Below are 20,003 nucleotides of genomic sequence, written 5' to 3' on the forward strand. Positions count from 1 at the left end.
CAAGGTTTCACTGTACCACTGTACATTTATTTTCTTGCTCACTGCTTCGCATTGACTTCTTCAAATACCAGACAAGGCCAGTAACAACCACAGAGACGGAGCACCACAGCCTTATGGGGTGCTTTACCAGGACCCCAGGATGCCAAACCCACATGCCTCACCTTTCACAGTCTGTCTGCTCTTTGAATGAGATCTGAAAAACTGGAGTCATGTTAACCTCAACATCGGATATTCATTTTCGGCCAACAAGCATCTATCTGGCTAGTGGGGAACAGGCCTGATCAATCCCATGCTGATTTCTCACGTCAGGTTAGGTTTTATTTAATGGTATGGCTCTCTGAAGTCATGTATCTCTGGCAGCCTCAGCTGAAGGAAGCGTAGCCTGATGTTTATAGTAACAAATCTAATAATCAAATACAGTCTGGTAAATGACAAACTGTTTATTTTCCCTCACATGAGGAATTCTTATAAAACTGCTGAAACATTCCATTTAAAAGTCATTTACATGGCGATGTGCTGGGTATTGTCATAAATCAGGGAAAGCAGCCTCATGAATAATTTCAGAGACTAAAAATAATCCCAAACAGGAATCTTCTCTTCACGTCTGAACTAAGGAACATACAAGTGTATATGTATTTTTTTTTTTCTTAATTAAGACAAAAGGAGACCCCAATTGATGGGAATTTTGAGACGCAAGTTGAGCAGCATGTGCCAAGGGCTGGATGGATGCTATCAGCTCCCCGGCCTGGTGGGATCACAGCAGACTTTGGACTACTTACAATTCCTTTCCCTCGGGGCACCCAAGTGCGGGAACCCAGCCAAGCCTTTAGGGGACAGACACACACAGGGGAACAGATATAACCCCCTAAACAATGTCCATATCTTCACAATTGGTTCCACCAAAGGAATGCAACTGGGTCAACCCAAACGTTTATCCACCTCCTGTCTTTGGCGGTGCAAATACACGGAGAAAGAGAACATAAAACCAAGGGAAAGTAAAGTGATAAAATTCCCTGTATTCAGCAAGCAGTGGTATTTCTTGGTCCAAAAATCAAAAAAATAAATAAAACGGAACAAAACTTTCTGACTTTACAAGAGATGTACCAGATTCCTGCTATAAGTTGTTAAATATCATTTTACCAAGCAATGGCACCAGAGACATCCAATCTGTACGAGAACAGAGGTCCTGACCATACTCCAACCCCATCATTGTCCAGCAATATATCAAGGGGGAGGTTCTGCTTCAAATTATGCTTGTGATGATCAGTAGCTATTCGTGTCAAAGCAGGTGCCTGCCATAAAAACTGGAGTAAAAGTAAGATCATGAGATCAGAATTGGGTCCCCATAAGTTTACTTCTAAATCTGGGAGTCCCTTTGGCAGCATGTCTGAAGCCTTCAGCTAGAAGACAACTGAACCCTCGAAACTTCACTTGAAATAATTCATATACTTCCAGGAAAAAAAAGGAGAAAAAAAAAAAAAAGCATTCCTTTCCCACCCTGCTTTAATTTGAAATATGTCAACAGGGAAAGCCAGCTGAAATCCCACACTTTCCCCAGATGGGCAGTGAGGTAATCGGTGGACGTCCGCCCATGTCAGACTTCAAATCCCATTTTGCTCCCTACGCGTCATCTGTGGTTGCAACCTTCCCTCCAAGCTCGAGCACCCCTTTTGCAGCAGAGGTTTGACATCTAGTGGACAGGCAGCTCCTGAGAAGCTGTCACTGGTGGGAGACATTACCCAGGCTCAGCACTGGAAGGAGATACAAGATCAAGGTGGGCGATGCTCGGACACCAAGGAAACACAAGAGCCATACATCTCTATTTTTGAAGGGCTGTGAGCAAGCCGCTGTCTCCCTGATGCCCAAGAAGCATTGCTAGGGAACTGGGGCACCCAACGGGCTGCGTAGTCCCATCAGACCCAAGGGATTTGAGTCCAAAAGTGACAGCTCAGGAGAGTCGCCCATTATCAGCCCTTCCAAAGGCTGGTAGGAGCTGCTGGGTCTGTCCTGGGATCTGCAGCATGACCTGGGACACCAGCTTGTGAACTTGGATAAACCAAAGCCTTTACACTCACCAGAAAGGCAAACCAGACCCTGCCAACAGCCAGATGACTTTATTAATTTAGTCAATACTGCTCAGACACAGTATTATCATCCTGAACTCCCCACAGCCCTTGCAAGCATATCTTGAAATAAATGGATCAATCGTACTTTTATCAAATAGGCACAGGATATAAACCCAAGCATTAAGGGCCATCTCAGACACCTGGATAAATGAGGAGCTTTCTTCAGGCCTGAGTAAGTGTGATTCATTTCAGAAGAGGCTGAGATCTGCACAGCTGCCTAGAGATTCAGCATGCCCAGTTCCCATTAAAATTTATGGGCTGGAGAGGACAAGAACTTCCATGGGAAGGCCAATTTTTGCTCAAACTTTCTTTCCAATTGACAGACTAAAGCAGCTCGAGATGGAAGCTCGGATGGGCTCTGAATGAGAAACTGAAGCTTTTGGAAGGCTCTCAGCTCTCCAGCCCTCCAGAAAGGGCAGCACGTCACAGCGTACCAGAGAAAGCAACACCACGAGACACAACGGCAGCGCAGAGCCCGATAGATCTTGTTCTTGGCAGCCCTGTTAAACACAATGGGACCGTGTGCCTTTTTAAGGATGCTGGTCCAGGCGTTTTAAGGCAGAGAGCATCCAGTAGACGTCTGGTCCCCTCGCTGCGGCAGGCGAAATAACGGTTGTTTGGCAATGGATTGCACCAAGAGCCATTTGAAGTTGCAGAAAACCTGGACAGCATCCAACGTGAGATTGGATCAGGACACGCTGCCGGGGCCAAACGCATTCCTTGATGCACTAACATCTTTGGGGGAGGACGCATCTCCCTGTCTCGTGGTCCGATGATGGGGAGCCTGGCGTGACCCCAGCTTCTGGCTAGGGCACCGTCGTGCAAACAAGGAGCAATTGCTCTCACACGAGACCTCCACGAGATCTGCAACGGGGAAAAATTCAAGCCCCACTTCTCAGGACTTGTTCACTACTGCCTGCTCCCAAACATACTGCCCTGTCAGCCCATCACCCCGTTTTGCTGATACCTTATCCTGTTTTGCACGATGTGCTCTTCTGCATCGCGACATTGCCTTGCCTGCCAAGGACACGCACGGGCGAAGGGAGGACTCGGCGATAAGGGAGTTTCAAAGGGCTCTCGGAAGGAGCTCGGAGGAGGCGAAGCGAGTGCCGCAGGCCAGACAAGGAAGACGCACAACTGTGTGTGCAGAACAACAGACTCGGTTAAGTCTACAGACATCATAAGACAATCTAATGTGGAACTGTATTGTCTGGGGAATGCTTCAGAGGAACCCCAGCATCCAACTGTACAGTCCCATATGTTTTGATAAGAGACTGTTAAAGGCACACTTCTATAAACACAAGTCACATTTTGTATAGATATGGGCTGTAAATGTTACGTTAAAATACCTCAGTTGCCTTGAAGCCGATTCATGCTCTGCAACTGCCAAGAAAAAAAAAAAGCGAGCCCGGGATATTTCAGCTTGCTATCTGAAGTTATTTATAATCAACTCTGACTGAACTGAACACAACGGGCCAAAAGAGCAGAGGAAGCAGCGATGAAGGGTGGTAAAGCTCACACTGCAATCCATCACCCCTGCCGCAAAGCCGGTGTTCAAACAAGGCAACGGGTCTGGCTTCCATCAGGCAAAGCCAGGAAACGCAGGGTTAAGGCCAGCTTGAACTTGGTCCTTACGTGACCCCTTGACATTACTCTGGCAGCTCCACTGTCTCGAGGGGATGACTTGTGCCTTGTTTGTCCTTGGCTCTTCCCCGAGCAGAAGTTGCAGAAGGACTTGGGGGTCCCCATCACAGCCCCCCTTTCCTCACACTGATGGAGCACTGGGACACAGGTGTGCTGGGTTTGGCTGGGATAGAGTTAGTTTTCTTCATAGTAGCTAGCATGGGGCTATGTTTTGGATTTGTGCTGAAAACAGTGTCGATAATACATACTGCTGAGCAGTGCTTACACAGAGCCAAGGCCTTTTCTGCTTCTCACCCCACCAGTGGGCAGGCTGGGGGGGCACAACGAGTTGGGAGGGGACACAGCTGGGACAGCTGACCCCAACTGGCCCAAGGGATATTCCAGACCATACGACACCATGCTCCGTACATAAAGCTGGGGGAAGAAGAAGGAAGGGGGGATGTTCGGAGGGATGCCGTTTGTCTTCCCAAGTCACCATTACACATGATGGAGCCCTGCTTTCCTGCAGATGGCTGAACGCCTGCCTGCCCATGGGAAGCGGGGAACGCATTCCTTGTTTTGCTTTGCTTGCGTGCGTGGCTTTTCCTTTACCTATTAAACAGCCTTTTACTCAACCCACGAGTTTTCTCACTTTTACCCTTCTGATTCTCTCCCCATCCCACCAGGGGGGAGTGAGCGAGGGGCTGCGTGGGGCTGAGCTTAAACCATGACAACAGGTCAGAGCTCAGCTGGCTGGTGAGAGATCAGCTCCATCCCACCCAACCACATCTCCACCTCCAGCTCCTCGCCGCTACAACCCGGTATTAGGATTGACATTAAACTACAGGGCTGACTTGGAGGTAGCCGAGGATATTTCATCCTACTGAATTTCTCTCCAACTTATGAAAGATCACAGGCTGCCAGGAAATGATGCCTCAGATGTAGCTCCCCTTTCTTGTGATGAGCTGGTGGCTTAAATCCATCCTTCAACTAATACCGCTGCTGACATTGACCCATCCTGGAGAGCAGAGATGTGCTTTCAAACGCAGCATTTAGAGCTAAACTGACAGCTTATCAGGACAAAGTGATACGGAGCAGGCAGGGGATTGATTTTGCCTAACTGATCCCTCTTGTCTCGCTTAAGGGCGAACTCCACAGCCCTTACCGAAATGAACAGTCCTGCTAGGTCGCAACGGGACCACGGGAACACACAAGCGCAATAGGAAACTGCCACCTTTCTGTGGTGAAAGCTCCGGGCCCACGGAGCCCACGTGCAAAAAACCGGTCTCAGATAAGCAGCAACAGTAAAATACGAGAAAAACTCACAGCAAGATGGGACTGCTGATGTCCACCTAGCATCCAAAGCTTTACACCGTTTAGCTGAAGTTATTCTCTTCCCTTCATCCATAAGCTCTGCCTGTCCCTCCTGAAGCCGACAGAGGTTCTTCTAGAACATCTGGAGAGCACCGACCACACGTGCTGCATGGCTTTATAAATTAATCCTAATGTCTGGTACCCGTTTCTTAGATGAAGTTCTGCTCTGCTCATGTGGATACGAACTATTTTGAAGATGCTTCACAGGACGAATTGCAGGTACCCACGTGGCAGCCTCTCCCCCACCTCCACCGCTCGTTGCCTGCACGAGCCCTTGCAGGTCACCTCACCGCTTCTTGGCGCGGTGGTTCCCTTCTTGCTTTCCACAAGAAGCCAACTCGCTCTCTTTGAAGCAATCTCAGCCCCAGATTGCCTCTTACTTTGAGCTCTGCGGCACTTGCAGCAGCTCCGGGCTCAGCCTAAGTGCTGCCCTGATGCAAATGCTAATAACGCAACTGGAAAATGGGCTCCATAATTGATTGTCATACACACCAGAAGTAGCTCTGCGAGCTCCATCCCTCGATGAACATACATGGGAAAGCCTGATAGGTACTTGTCAAAAACTTAACAGAGCTACAAAGAAACCAGCCATGACTCAGCAGGGCCTGAGAACTTTCAATGAGAGACATGTTTTTTTGAAAAAAAAAAAAAAAAGTAAAAATGGAATAAATATGGCCTTAAGAAGACCCTCCATTTTGCTATGGTTGAGAATTGATTTTTTCCAGTCACGGCACACCCTGCTCTAGCAATGGGGTAAGATTTCAGTTCATCATAACGGGGGCATCAAGCTGTAGGTTGGGGATGGAGCCATCCGAGCAGGAGTCCTACATGTGACATGAGACAGGGTCAGGAAAACAGGGCTAGCCTATGACATGGGAGAAAAGCAGCTGGCCAAGACCCCAACTGTGAAATCCCTGGCCTCAACAACAGAGTTACCCCCAACTCCAGCAGGCCCAGAGCTCCCCTTTTAAAAAACAAATTATCAGTTGAAGAACAGGTTCATACTTATTAGTAAAAATGAGAAAATCTCTTCAAAGCCTATATGAAATCAAGTTCCAGATCCCATGGACAGGCACTCTCACAAGTGAACATTTTACTGATCCTCATCAGAAAAGCAAAGGACAACAGCACACAGAAACTAAACCAATGGTCGCCCGGCAGAGCCGTGCCCTCGGAAGCCGGCTGCAAAATGATGTACGAGAACTTACCCAGCACTCGCTTTGTGCCTTGCTAAGAGATTTAAGAGACCGCGGTGGTCAATCAGGCCCTTCACAACCCTCTCTTCATGTAAAAGACACATGATTCAGTGTCAAGTGAATTTTTACTGTTGCCTTATAAACCCCTGCGAGGTGCAGGTTTGCACTGGAGCGGCCAGGGGACCCGTGCCAGTGGTTGTGACTGTAATAAAAGTGTTTACAGCACTAGTGTAAGCTTGAAATTGCAGAAAAAATATTCAGGATCACCAATAAAGAGAAAACACCACAACCACGTGTGAAACCGCATGCCCTTCTGACTCTCGCTCTTCCATTACCAGTGTTGATAGAGATGAAATTAAAATCTTTAGTGGGAAACAAGGTGAAGGAAATCCCAGCATATTTACAGACACGACATTTATCAGTGCCCTTGGGAACGGATCCAAATCTCTTTTCTTGGGAGCCTATTTAACAGGACAGCAAACTTCCTAGGATTTGCTCCCTGTTACTGGTGTCTCTCCCACCCGTCTGCCCATGCCCAGAAGCCGAAGTATGTTAAATATTGGCCAAGGGGGAAAAAGAAAAAAAAAAAAAAAAAAAAAAAATTCAGGAGAAATAGGTGACATTTTATCTTTTTTCCCTTCCTCAAGAGTTGCTCTGTACTGTTCAATCCTCCAGGCTATGAAATTCAATAAGCCATAATGTTCCAATCACTACAAGCCGCCTAGTCCCCACCATGCCAAAATAGCTGAGATTTAACAACAAAATTACAGTGTACATTATATCATTACAGGCTCTGCACAAACACACTTACAAAAGTGCCTGGTAATAAAAGGTTGGGGATACACAATGTGTTTAGGGCTAAATCCTGCTCCTGGACCCATTAGCTTTGCTGGCATTGAAGTTACCTGACCTGGAACATGTGGCTGAAGAACAAGGTCTCAGTTTCTTTTCCAAACCCAAACTGATGCTTCCCTACACTCCTCCACCGGTAGAAATCCAAAGGCAATGACAAAGATCTTGTGGATTCATTATTTCACCCCAGGACTTCAATCAGCACCTCCAAGTCTGACAGCACCCTTATGGACAAACCCAGCCAAGGAATAAACCTGCTTGCTATCATCAACCTCCACGAGACAGGTTTTCATTCCTTTGCAAACAAAGCGAAGTCCATTCTGCTGGAAACAACAGCACAGGCACACACAAATATTTATAAAAAGATGCATGCGTTCAGTACGTACACACAAATATTGCATTTCTGTGTTCTCTGCTTTCCCATCAGCTGCGCCCAAAACCTAAGCCCAAAGAATTTCTATTTGCGGTACCAAAACCCACGGTTTGCTTTGTCTGCCGGCGAGTTCTTCACCCTTTCCTCTCTCTGCCATCCCCAATGAAGGAGGTGTCAGTTCATGCTTTCTCTCCTTAACCACGTCAAGAAGCAGCCCGGGCTGCAGCTCCTCTGAGACAGGAACAGATCTCTATGCAAATACCTGTGTACCCATCGCAAATCTCAGAGGGTTTAATCGAACAACAGAAAAATCAAAACAAACGCGCGGGCGGAGAGGAGAGCGATGGGGATCAAAGAGCTTGGGTATGCCAAGCTTCGTGAGGGTCCCGGGGGATGCTCCCCTCAAAACATCCCTGTTTGTACCATTCATCTGACATCCCAGCTAATGTGACTCCTCAGCCTTCTGGAACATGACAGATGTCCCAACAGCCCGTACGATAACTTGTGGTTTACTTTCTGCAGCAGGATCTACCAGAGTATTAGATATTCAGGCAAATCCTGTTCTAACTTTGCAGCACAAGGAGGGAAGAAAGGGGCCAGGAGCAGTCACGCAGCTTGAATTCGCCCTCTGAAGCAACCGCGATCACAAATAGATGTACACACATACAAAGTCATCTTATTTCTCCCGGATGGCTTTCGGAGGCACTGCTTCTGAGCAAAATTGCAAGATACTAGTAGCATTGTGAAAGCACACAATTTCCATCTGTCAATTGAAATGGGCAAAATTAGATCTCGAAGCTGTGCATTTAATCCATTGCCAAACTAGTCTGCCTGGTACAGTGCTCAGAACAGATTTTTATTAAGGGAGAGAAAGAGGAAAATTGTCTTTTACAGCTGCATCTTGTCAAAGCTTCCCTCCTCCGCCCCCAGCCCGGCCAGCAAGCTCCAGAGTGACCGCTCTGATATTTCCCTGCGGCAGGAGGCTGGGAACAGCCCTGGAAGCCCTGTACAGAGCTCATCAGCCTCTAATTCACTTCCAATTTGTCTCTGTGCAGGCTGATGACTCCTAATTGCTGGTTCAGAAATACAGTGCATACGCTGATGATTTTAAGTTGGTCCAAGTTATCTTAGAATTAACTATTAGGGGAGATCACGTAATAACTCTCCTCCTACCCCAGGTAGCTAAATATTCGGTTAAAAGTGTATCTTACTTAAAATCACAAGGCTGCTTCAACGGCTGGATTAACGGATTGGACACAAATGCCAGATGCTACCTTAAGAATTAAGGGCAAAATCTGAGCTCAGTTCTCTTAAAACATCTGTGTAAACAGAGGTAACATATTTCTTGCATGAGTTTTAATGCTAGTGGCAAAGGTTGCTGCTGCACAGGTCGGATGCCCGACCAGGTTGGATTCCCACCATGATGCGTGATAAAACACACCTGTGTGTCTCTGGGTGTGCGGTCCACGGAGCCAAGGCTGTACCCTGGGGACTCCTCCCGATTTACACCAGCCTAAGGAAATGGCAGACCACAAGCTACGTGCATAATCCAGTGGAAAACTAATCGGAGCTCTGTAAGTAGGCAGCTCAATGCTTCTTGTCTGCAGAAGCAATTTAAAAACAAAACAAAAATCAACAATACACAAACACACAGAGAAAAACATGATTCAGAGTTCATTCACTGTAAACTAATGTGATCCCGACTGCTCTAATGGAGTTACTCCAAACATGTCATTTAGACAGAGCATGGCAGATAAAGCTGAGGTTTTGCTTCCAAGTAAGCAGGAGCCAGCCCGAGCCCCAAAATGCTGAGTAACAAAAGCCAAGGAAAAGCTGAGCTTAAACACAATTAGACTAAATCTAAAACAACTTTTGATTTAAAAAAAAACTCACTAAAATACAGTAAAGCATCTTAGAGACAGCTGTATGATAATTCAGAAAATATCCATCTCCAACTTGGGGTTACAGTGCACAAAATCCATCTGTAACATAAGGAAGAAGAGATCAGCTATAGGCTCTGATCTTCTGCTCCCATTAATAAGTGCAGTTCAACTCCTGTGATACGTTGTTTTACGTTTCTAAGGGATTTGCCATCTAGACATGCTGGAAGAAAATACATATGGACTCAATACATAAACCAAACTTGTAAACAAACTGCAAATTGAAACTGCATTTATTGGTTCCCACCAGATTTGAGAGGTGAGAAATCTGAAGGCAATTGGAAAAACTTTACAAAGTGGAGTCTGGGATGCATCTTGTAAATGCCTTGAAAAGTAGCAAATTAATTGCTCTGAAGGGTTATAAATTACAGTCTGAAAATAAAAAGTAAATTGTAGCTATTTTGCAGAGATTACAAGTAATCTTTAGTAAAAACTGACACAACAAGTTAGTGTCTCTCAGTTTCTCACTGGAGGGGAATATCCAGTACAGAACAATTAAAAAAAAATTAGTAGAAAAGGAAAAGCACACACAAAGACATTCTAAAATAATTTTAATTACTATCTTCAGTGAAACTGTATATGTAGTAAATTTGGATGCGTGGATGCCAAGAGTGTTAACTTTTGAATCCATTGGCTTTTGCAGCAATAAAAGCGTTAACTAAGTTAAGGGGCGAGGAAGATATAGGCAGGCAAATTTTTTCTAAGCGCATTTGCGAATTAAACCTGGTCAGAGATACCTGCTGCAGTCCTGACTTGGGACAACACTGAGATAAATCCCTAAAACTCTGATGAGCTGCACACTCAGCTCGGAATCCCAACACAAATGCAGCAGGGCCAGAGATGAACGGGGCATCACAGGCTCCAACCACAGCCAGCGGCGATAAGGGAAAGGCAGCAAGCCTGACCAGAACCGGGGCTGAGAAGGCGTTAAACATGATTCTATTTACCGAGTATTATATTTCATTAAAGTCAAAGATCTAATTTTATTTTCATTACTTATGCTTCTGATTTACTTTGTGCACTTTGCTCAGGTGGACTTTTTTTTTTTTTTGTTACGAGTCAAATTCATCAGACAATTTCACATTTCCTTTCTTGGGCACCCAGCATCATATGTTTTTTTAATGGTTTCCCTACACTCACACTTCTGTACGCATACAGGTATTACCATCCATCAGTCCTTGCTGCAAAAAGCTACGGCACAACCTCATCCGCTTTGAAAGTATTTTCGTAAATTAGCTTTCTAAACCTGTTTTTTGTTGCAAAAGTCATTTCAAAAACAGGAGCCAAGCACCAACTAATGTCTGCTTGAGTTTGCAGAGAGCTTAACACCTTGCTCTGAGCAACCAGCCACCCCCCTGCCCACACCGCCGCGTACGCTGACATTTTTCCTAAATATCACAGCAGCTTTGCCATAGGACAGGGATTTCCAACACTGATCCATACTCCCGAGTTTGGCTAGAAGACAGGAATAAAAGGCATTTCACAGAGGTATGAGCTACGAGCAGTGCTTAAGGAATTCAGGGTGCAATACAGAGGTCAGAGACGAGGGGTTTTGGCAGTGCCAGGGATCCAGGGACCACGACAAGCTAACAAAGATAGGTTCTGTTGGTATTAAAGACAAAATTCAGGACTAAACTGTTGATTAGATGTATTGAGCCAACACAGAATGCTGAAATGAAAGGAGCTAAAACACATGTGGACAACATATTTTTAGACAAGTTACAATTTACAAGACTTTTCTTCCGTATGTTTCCTAATTGCTTGTCATTCAGCGGGAGATGCTGCTGGGTGCACAGCACCTGCGCCTCTCACCAGATTCAGTGGGCGTCGTGGATGCTCAGCAGCTCCCAGGATGAGGCCAGAAATACATTTATTCGTTAACGGGTTTTTCCACCGCACGCTAAATATTTTAACTGCAATATTTATATTCGGAGATGACAAATTATGATTCGGTCAAACCCTCCCCGTTGCACTTGTCAGGATACAGCCTGAATAAGAAGAGATTAAAAGCAAAGGCTTTCCGATAAAGCTCCTCAAATCTGATACATGCTTATTATGGAGCAATCAAATAAAGTTTGTTAAACTGATGGGAGCCCAGACCCGGTCACTTATACCCACACCTCCGTGCGCTTCAGTATAACCCCCCAAATCACAAATGGCAATGCTCCCACAGACGTGGGAGCCAGAACACATCAATTGTGCAATAAGGAATGAAGAGAACCGCAAGCCTCGTGTCAGAGAAAAATTTGTAACACTGCCGAGCAGAGAGTTTAGCCCAGTATGAGGAACGCAGAGACAGAGCAAAGACCAGGGCGTTAGAAACAGAGCAGATCCAGCATTTTGCACTAAATGCATTTTTTCACCATCCAAGCGTACTTATAGACACCTATACTGAGGAACGCTTGGAAATAACACACACAACGTTATTGTGGACCTTAGGTCTGCCCTGAAGTGCTTGTGAGGGCAACTAGTGAGTGCTGCAAGGAGGAGAACTTCATCAAAAAACCAAAACAAAACGAAAACCCAACAGATTTGATGCACGCAGAGACTCTACCCAGACGGGAGAACAGAGCCAAGTCCCACAGAAATCAGCTGGCACCAACAAGCTCTGTAGCCACTTGAGAAAATAAATCAGGGGAGGGTTTTTTCTGACTAAGGCACACAGAATTCAACCTATAATGAATCACTGCATGTTTTTATGAATCACGAAATAACCGGCAAAGTTGCTCGTGCCTTATCAAAGCCGTGCTGCAAAGCTGACGCTCGGCACCGTGATGGAAAGCAGGTTTAATCGCTGCTGCGTGTTACGTCCCGGGTCACAGCCCGTTTCTCCAGCCAGTCATACAGTAAAACCCCTCGCAGCAATGCAACGTACTGGCGACGGACACAAAGTCAGCATTCCTCCCAACCACTCCACCTCGGCTGCCAATTGCCACCCCAGCCCATCGCTGCGTTACACGGGCACGAACCAGCAAGGGCCAGGAGCTGCGTCCAAACGCCCCCCCCCGCCAAGGTGCAGGGACGCCTACGGATTGACAAAAAGTGACTCAACACTTCGTCGATCGAAACATTAGCAACGGCAAAAAAAAAAATATTAAAGAAAACACCCTTCTGGATACAGGCACAGCTCCGTGTTTCTGCAGAGCCGTCAGTTAACAGCGGCGCTTGGGAAGAGCCAGGAAAGGACCTCGCAGGATCGTAAAAACCCAAATCCTGCTCTATACCACCCAACGTGCACACCGAGTACACAAAGTCCCACCCACAGCCCTCTATAAATAAACCCACGTAGGAGATCCAGGACTGAAGAAAGAAGTACGTTTGCTTCCAATTATATATCTTTTTTAAAAACAGGCAATTTAAAAGTAAATCAGTAATAACAGAGGGAAAATACAATACAACTTGACAGCGAAAATGCAGTTTCAACCATTGCCCATATCACAAGAACTATATTTGAGCTATTTGCTCTGTCAGGTACAAGTGACTTTCTGGTTGAAGTTGGGTTTGGAGGTAATCCTAAAGCTCGGAAGGAGACTCCTGTGCTGGAGCCGTCACTTCAGAAAGCTGAAGAATGGCACTGCACAGCAAAGAGCTCGACAAAAGTCAACCGTGAAAATCAGACCCAGAGCCAGTGCGAACGCTTTCTGCTCCTTTAATTAAACTTTAATGGACACAACTCTTTGATTATTGCTCCCACACCTGAAAACCAGCTCCTTGCAGCTCTTTTGCTTTCTGTCACTTGAGAATTCAGAAGTTTGTAGGTTTTCTTAATACAAAACCATGCAAACGGGGGGGGGTGGGGCGGGATTTTTTCCAGGTTCTTCTTAACATTCCCAAACGCAGCACAGCTATTAAAAACACCAACGTGCATCTACTACATCTGCCTGCCCACTCCCCCGTTTTCTCTCCGATGTGCAGCCCTTTGGGTGGATGCGTGCCTCCGGCTAGGCAGGCTCCCGGCCCCGTAAGCTGATCCCCATCCCACCTGTCCCCCCGAGAACCAGGCAACAGCTTTTTTTAGCTATTTCTAAGCCTGGCAGTAACCCCTTCTGCTTAAGCTGCAGAGGCAAACCACGCTTTTGGCCCAGCCGCGGAGGATTTCCACCTGCTCCAGACCACAGGTCTGGGCTATCTCTGCTACCGACAAATATTCGGAGCGGCCAGGTGGTTTTTGTGGTTCAGGCGATCTGGATTGACAGGGGTTTGCCAGCAGCCCCACGCGAGATGTACTCAACGGCACTCCCCGAACCGCGGTTGCATTTGGTTTTTTGGATGCTGATGTGCCCAGGTCCGCGGTGCAAACCCCATAGCGTGGCGGGATGCAGCTCCCTGCCTCTGCCAGGAGCATCCCCCAGGATCACCCCCAAAAGCCAACAGGGACCCACCGGGATTTGGACCCCAAATGCACAGGATGGGACACCCTCACTTTTTTGAGGCATGCTGGACAGACAGACGGCTCTGTTCACAGCCCGGGGACACAGGCAGGGGTGAAGTCTTTCGGCTTGGTGGCGGGGGGGCCTGGGGCGAGCGTGCACAAGTTTTAGAGCTGAAACACCACAGGGGAGATGCACTCCCACACCGAGAAACTCTCCGTGAGCACGGGCAGAGGAGGGACACGGGCATTGGCAGGCCCAGAGCGAGACCCCAAAATAAAGCCCAAAGAGAGCAAAAGGACAACTCCCCCAGCAAGAAAAAGCACTATCGAAGGAGGGCACCTGCTTTTCAGAAGGGGTTAGCGCTTCCCAGGTGAGCAAGTACCTTGGTGAAGCTCTTCAGACTCAGATTTTAGGAGACGTCACAGTCATGTCCCTTCCTTCTGTAACAGAGGGAGATTTTAACGTAAACGTAAAGCTCATTATTGTGGTTGATGGATCTATGCTTCTGCGTGCGCAGAAGAGTCACCAAAACTGCACAACTGGCCAGAAACCACCTTTGTGTTGCCATCTCCTCTTTCAAGTTCTTCGTCCCCCGGGACAGGCACCAGGGGAATCTCAGTCCTGACAGCACTTGATCCACCCACACTCCTCCTCGAGCCGTCTCCCCATCTAGCTGCTTTCCAAGTGTCCCAGCTCCGTGGCAGTGGCACTCGTCCCCGAGCTGCCCAACCTCCAGCTGCTCGGGGTCCGACACGCACCCAGCACCGACTGGGCACAGCACCAGCTCCTGAGCAAGACGCACATCTCCTCGCTTCGAGGTTGCTCAACGCAGCTTCGTTAAGCAGCTTCAGAAATCACAACCACCAGCAATGCAAGCACTCTCGCCAAGAAACTTAGTCGACACCGAGGGATTATTCTCACTGCGATGCGTGGGACTGATGGCGACCGGGAGAAGGGGAAAAAAATCCCAGCAAGGAGCTCATCCTTATTGCTGCGATATGTCGTGAGCTTTGCTCTGCTACAGTCAAAACATACCGGCTCTGACAGCAGTAATGCTACAACACAGGGCTTATGTAGTTTTATTAAATTTCTGCTTCACTATTAACCTTCCATCTAATATTATGTTAGACGGGTAGGTTCTGTGAAGGAACTTGCCCTCCTGTGAATTCTTAGGAGACACACTGAAAGGCAAAATAAAAGCACAGCCTCACGAACACACCTGAACCCTCTTCTACACAAACCTCCCTTGCTCCATGCCAACACCGCTTTGTTTTCCTCCCGCTGTGGGTTAATTTGTCAGCGGTACCAGCTTCGGGGATGCCAAACTCAGAGCATTGTGCCCGAGAGGGAGACCCCACCAAAGCCAAAGGAGAAGGCTGCTCCCTCCTGCCTGTCCCCAAAGTTTGGAAACACGACAACCTGCTTTTAAGAGATCTGTCTTGACTCACTCCAAGGTGTAACAGGAATGCAGTGCCCTCCCCAAGCCCCTCCAGGACCAGGTATATAACTTTTTTGTTATGAAACCATCATTTACAGTTAATATCGATATGGATAAAGCATCGCTGTGTTTACTTGTTTACATCTGCCTTCCACCCACAGGCGTAGAGAAGCTCGGTTCCCCTCTCACAACGGTGTAAAGCAGAAATATCTCTGCAAAAGTCAATAGTTCGTGTAAACCCAGTTCAAACGAGAGGAGACCCAAGGCCATAAAAATTGTGGGTTTTCCCTCCAAGTATTTCTCCTAATAACAGACCAAGGCAGCATTTTGGGGAGGATTGTGCAATTCCTCCGAACGACAACACTCGACTTGGTGTTGTTGCTGAGGAAAACAGTGATCTCAGATGCACACGGGTTTCTTTGGTTAACTGAAGCGAGATCAATAATAACCATATTAATAAATAATGCTTTTAATAGCAGTGGCAGGATATAGGCAGCAAGCTGCAGGCAGGTATCAGGGGTAGGTAAAAGCATTAATTATCTGCACAATGTCAATGCTTCTGAGCTGACGTGCAGAGCAAAGCTAAAAGCTCACTTTCTGAAGATTATCAAGACAGACTGACAACTCTCTGCTTGCTTGCACGCAAGCATTTTGGGTAAAATTCAATTTTCTGGATGTCACAACTGAGAGGAACACACTGCTCTTCTTCATTTAACACTAATAAAGCGGGTAAAGGACACAGGGGAGGGGGATGAGATTTAGAGGCTTGACTATCCTCTTCCTTCCCTGCCTGCAAGTTGCAAAAGAACAAAAGCAAAGGGGAGTTCTCAGGACCTGAGGCGAGCGAGGCATGTGCCTTCCCCAAACCAACTCCAACCCGCTCCATTTTTCTGCGACGAGAAAGCGCACATGCACTCCCGAGCTCTCTTATATAAACAGCAAGAGGGTCAGCGCCTGTCTGAAATCCCCCACCGCGTCGAAAATAAATACGAGGCTGTCTTCCAACTTTGCTCCTTCCCACCCCACCGAGAAATAAGTGAACTCGAGGGGGTTCTCCCCTCTTGCGGGTCTTGGGGGGGCTGCGGCTCAGCATCCCTCACCGCCCTGCGATGCCAAGGACGGGCAACTCGTCCTGCCGCCCCGTCCCTCTCGCTCCCGCACCGGACGGTCGGATTGATGCTGGTGGAACCGAGGGGACTTTGGCGTGAGCGTGTCCCCAGTGGGATGAACACCGGGGCGGAGGGGGGAGATGCGCTCCCTGCCCGTCCCGCTCCTGCAAAACCCCGCATCCCCCTCCCTGAGGACAGCACAGAGCTGGGGGCGGGGGGGGGGACGGGACGACACGGGACACACACTCTGGGAGACCCCGGAGGCTTCGTGCTCACCCCCGTGTGCCGGAGGGAGCCGTGAGCCCCCGGGACCCGCAGCCCCGACGGGATGCTCCGGGCACGGGGAGGGCTCCCGGGTGGTGGTGGTGGTGGTTGGGGTGGTGGGGGGCGTCCCAATCGGCTTTGTTGGGGTGGGCTGGGGGGGTTCGGTGTCCCTCGGGGAAAGGATATGGGTTACAGACCAGCCTGAGGCACCAGCTGCGCGGGCGGGTGGTTTGCTTGAGGCAGAAGAAGGCGGTGGGTGCCAGAGCCGGGTAAGGCACCTGCTCCTCCTCCTCGGAGGCCAAGTCGGGTGGTGGGTCGCGACAGGGAGAACCAACGGGACCGGAACCGGCATCCTCCTCCTCCTCCTCCTCAGGCTGCTGCTGCTGCTGCTGCTGCTGCTGCTCGGCGGGGCGGCGGGGCGGCGCGGTGATGGGCACCCGCACCTCACCGCCGGCCGGGCGCGGCAGCGGCTCTCGGCTCTCGCCATCAGTCATGGTAGCGGCCGGGACCTGCGGGGCAAGGGCAGGGGGTCGGTGAGGAGGCGAGGGGGGGGATGGCGGGACACCCCCCCCCTTTCTTCTTCCCGCCGGCGTGTTCCCACCTTGGCCCCGGCGCTCCAGTCATAACAAAGGCGGGCGATGGGGGTCGAGCCTCCTCCCGGGCGCGGTCGCTCCCGCCCCCCCCCGGGGAAGCTGGGTCTTCCCCTCCCTGCATTTTTTTCTTTTTATTTTCCAGGATGGAAAATTGATTCCGGGGGGGGGGAGGGTCTTACCTTAGTTTGGCGGAGCGCGGTGTCCCCAGGAGCATAGCCGTGCCTTCCAGTTCACATGGGACCAGGCAGCAATCGGGGCGCCGGGAGGCGGCGGATCTCTTCTCCCCCCCCACCCCCCCGAAAAAAAAAAAAAACAAACCAAAAAACAAAAACAAAAACAAACAAAAAAAAAACCAAAAACCCCACACGAACACACACCCCCCACTACAACCAGCACCCCGTAAATCCAGCCGGGGCGGGGGGGGGGGGGGGGGGGTGAGCTCGGCGTGCGGCGCCCGCCCGCCCGCGGGGATGGAGGATGGAGGAGGAGGAGGAGGAGGAGGAGGGGAAGAAGAAGAGGTGGCGGCGGGGGCGGGGGCCTCTTCCCCGAGCGGAGCGGAGCCTCTCCCGACGGTAATCCCAAAGAGCGAGCAGGCAGCTCGGCAGCCTCTTTGCAAAGCTTCGCCCGTGGTTTAACAGGAAACTTCGGATTTACCGGGGGAGGAGGGAGAGGAGAGGGGAGGAGAGAAGCGGAGGCGGAGGGGGGGGGGGGGGGGGGGGCTGGAAACCCGGCGGGGCAGGGCGGGGGCGGGCAGCCGGGAGGAGCCGGGGCAGCCCCGGGGGGTCGGGGCCGGGGTTGGGGGGGGGGGGGGGGGACACGCACACACATGCGGGTGGCAAATCCCCCCCTTGCCTTTGTTCAGGCTTCGTGGCGAAGGGCAAGTCGCCCAGGCCCACTCGGGGAGCTGCCGTCACGAGTGGAAGGTGGGGGGGGGGGGGGGAGGTGGACCGACCCCCTTCCCCAGGGCAGGAGGAAAGGACTTTGCAAAGCCGGGGAGGGTGGGGGGACACCGGGTTTGTCCCCCGCTCCGTGGTTCCATCTCCGCGGCCGTGTACCCCCAAAGGGGGAGATGCCCCCCACACACACACCGGGGGGCTGCTGAGTGGGAAGGGGCAAACCACCACCCCTCCGGCAACCCCACTTGCTGCCCCAGGGCATTAATTCATTAGTTTGACTAAATAAATGTATAAGCCCAAGTTAGAGGTCGGAGGATTTTAATAAATAAAGATCGGCTCTTAAACTGCAGTGATTTTTAGCTGAGTAGCTAATCTTCTCAAGGGCTTAGCTTGGAGGGATCGGAATAAACAGATAATAGAAAGTCGTTACAGGCACCGTCCCCTTAAACTGCGCTTAGGAAGTTTTATTCTTTTGAGTTATTTCAAACCGTGAATTATATCTGAATGTAGTACAGGTGGAGGGGAGCGGGGGGGAGAAGAGAGATTACAAAATGTTAGCTAGATACATTCCCCTCAACTGGAATGTTTTAAAGAGTGAGTTCATTATATACCACCACATTCAATTTGCAAATGCAGTTCCCAATGCTATTCTTCATGGTTAATAACTGGGAATTGATTGAAAAGGGAGGTCGTGCAGCTTTCAAAGCAGAAAGAGCCAAGCCTAATGGGGCTAGTGAAGAGATGGTTTTACATACACACTTTCAATTGTTGTTTTATTAGATGTTTGCAGGTTGTGATTAACAGTATGTGGCAATTTTATTATCGAACAAACAATGCCTCTGACAAACAGGGGACAGCCTGCAAAGCTGAACGTGAAACGTGCAAAGAAGAGATTGCACTTGGAGTTTCCAACGTTTATACAAGCTAATTAGGGCAAATCGTAAATTACTGTGGGAAGGGAAGATCTGCGTGTGAGTTGGTGGAGCTCTCCTTGAGCAAACCGGCTTCACTCATAAATTATCTTGCTCAGGAAAATGACCTTTAGAGGAAGAAAAGGAGGTTTACTAAAATGGGAATTGGGAGAAGGAGAGGCCAAGCCTCGAGAGCCAGCAACGCCTCTTGACCCTCTCCCAGCGGCAGAAGCTGCCCAGGCAATAAACTTTCCTCCATGCCTCCCCTCCAGCTCCGTGTCAGGAGAGCGGGATGCTGCTCCCGTGACTAACAAGCCCATCTCCAAAGCTCTTCGCCCACCAGCAGCCACCTCCTGCCCTTCCCCAGGCAGAGGCTGGGAAGCCCAAAGCTGTCGCGGGCTGCAGACGTCCTTCCCATAGCCAGACAGAGCACGGGGAGCCTGACATTTTCAAGGTCTTAACCTGTTGCCTGATGGAGAGTATTTAAAGCCAAGAGCCTTTATTAATAAACTCCGTGCAACGATGGTGGCCGAGAAGGACTTTTATCGTAAAACGGAGGGTTTTGAAGAAGCCTGGCAAAGAACAGAGCCAATCCTGACCCCAGTGGGGAGTTTTGGCTCATTCTGCAAAGGATCAGGATTAATTCCAAAGGTGGTCGTTACTGAAAAGAGACAACATTTTGTTGGCAAAGGTGTTTGCTTCCTCCCGTAGTTCCTGTTTAACCCACATCCAGTGGTTGGAAGAAGTAGGCCAGATCCTGCTCCGTTTACTCCAGATTTGTCTCCAGCTGACTGCACTAACAGCAGTAACACTTCTTCAGGTTTACACGAGTCAGAAGGATCTGGCCATTTCTGTCATTAATAAACCACCAGAAATTTTAAGATCAATACCAATCTGAGGATACACTGTATACCCTGAATGGGCACTTGGCTTAC

At 49.1% G+C, this 20,003-nt stretch overlaps 1 protein-coding gene across 1 annotated transcript in view; it reads right to left on the reverse strand.

The window, feature by feature from the left end:
* CACNA1H (calcium voltage-gated channel subunit alpha1 H) overlaps positions 1-17,520 on the reverse strand; it is a 256,292-nt gene extending 238,772 nt beyond the window's left edge. The window contains exons 1-2 of the mRNA XM_049791191.1: positions 17,441-17,520; positions 16,855-17,177 (exon numbers count right to left, since the gene is read on the reverse strand). Coding sequence (XP_049647148.1) covers positions 16,855-17,162 — 308 coding nt within the window. The 5' untranslated portion in view covers positions 17,163-17,177; positions 17,441-17,520. The remainder of the gene's footprint in view (positions 1-16,854; positions 17,178-17,440) is intronic.
* Between the last annotated feature and the right edge of the window lie 2,483 nt (positions 17,521-20,003).

Source organism: Accipiter gentilis, chromosome 33, assembly GCF_929443795.1.
Source record: "Accipiter gentilis chromosome 33, bAccGen1.1, whole genome shotgun sequence".
NCBI classification, from domain to species: Eukaryota; Metazoa; Chordata; class Aves; order Accipitriformes; family Accipitridae; genus Astur; species Astur gentilis.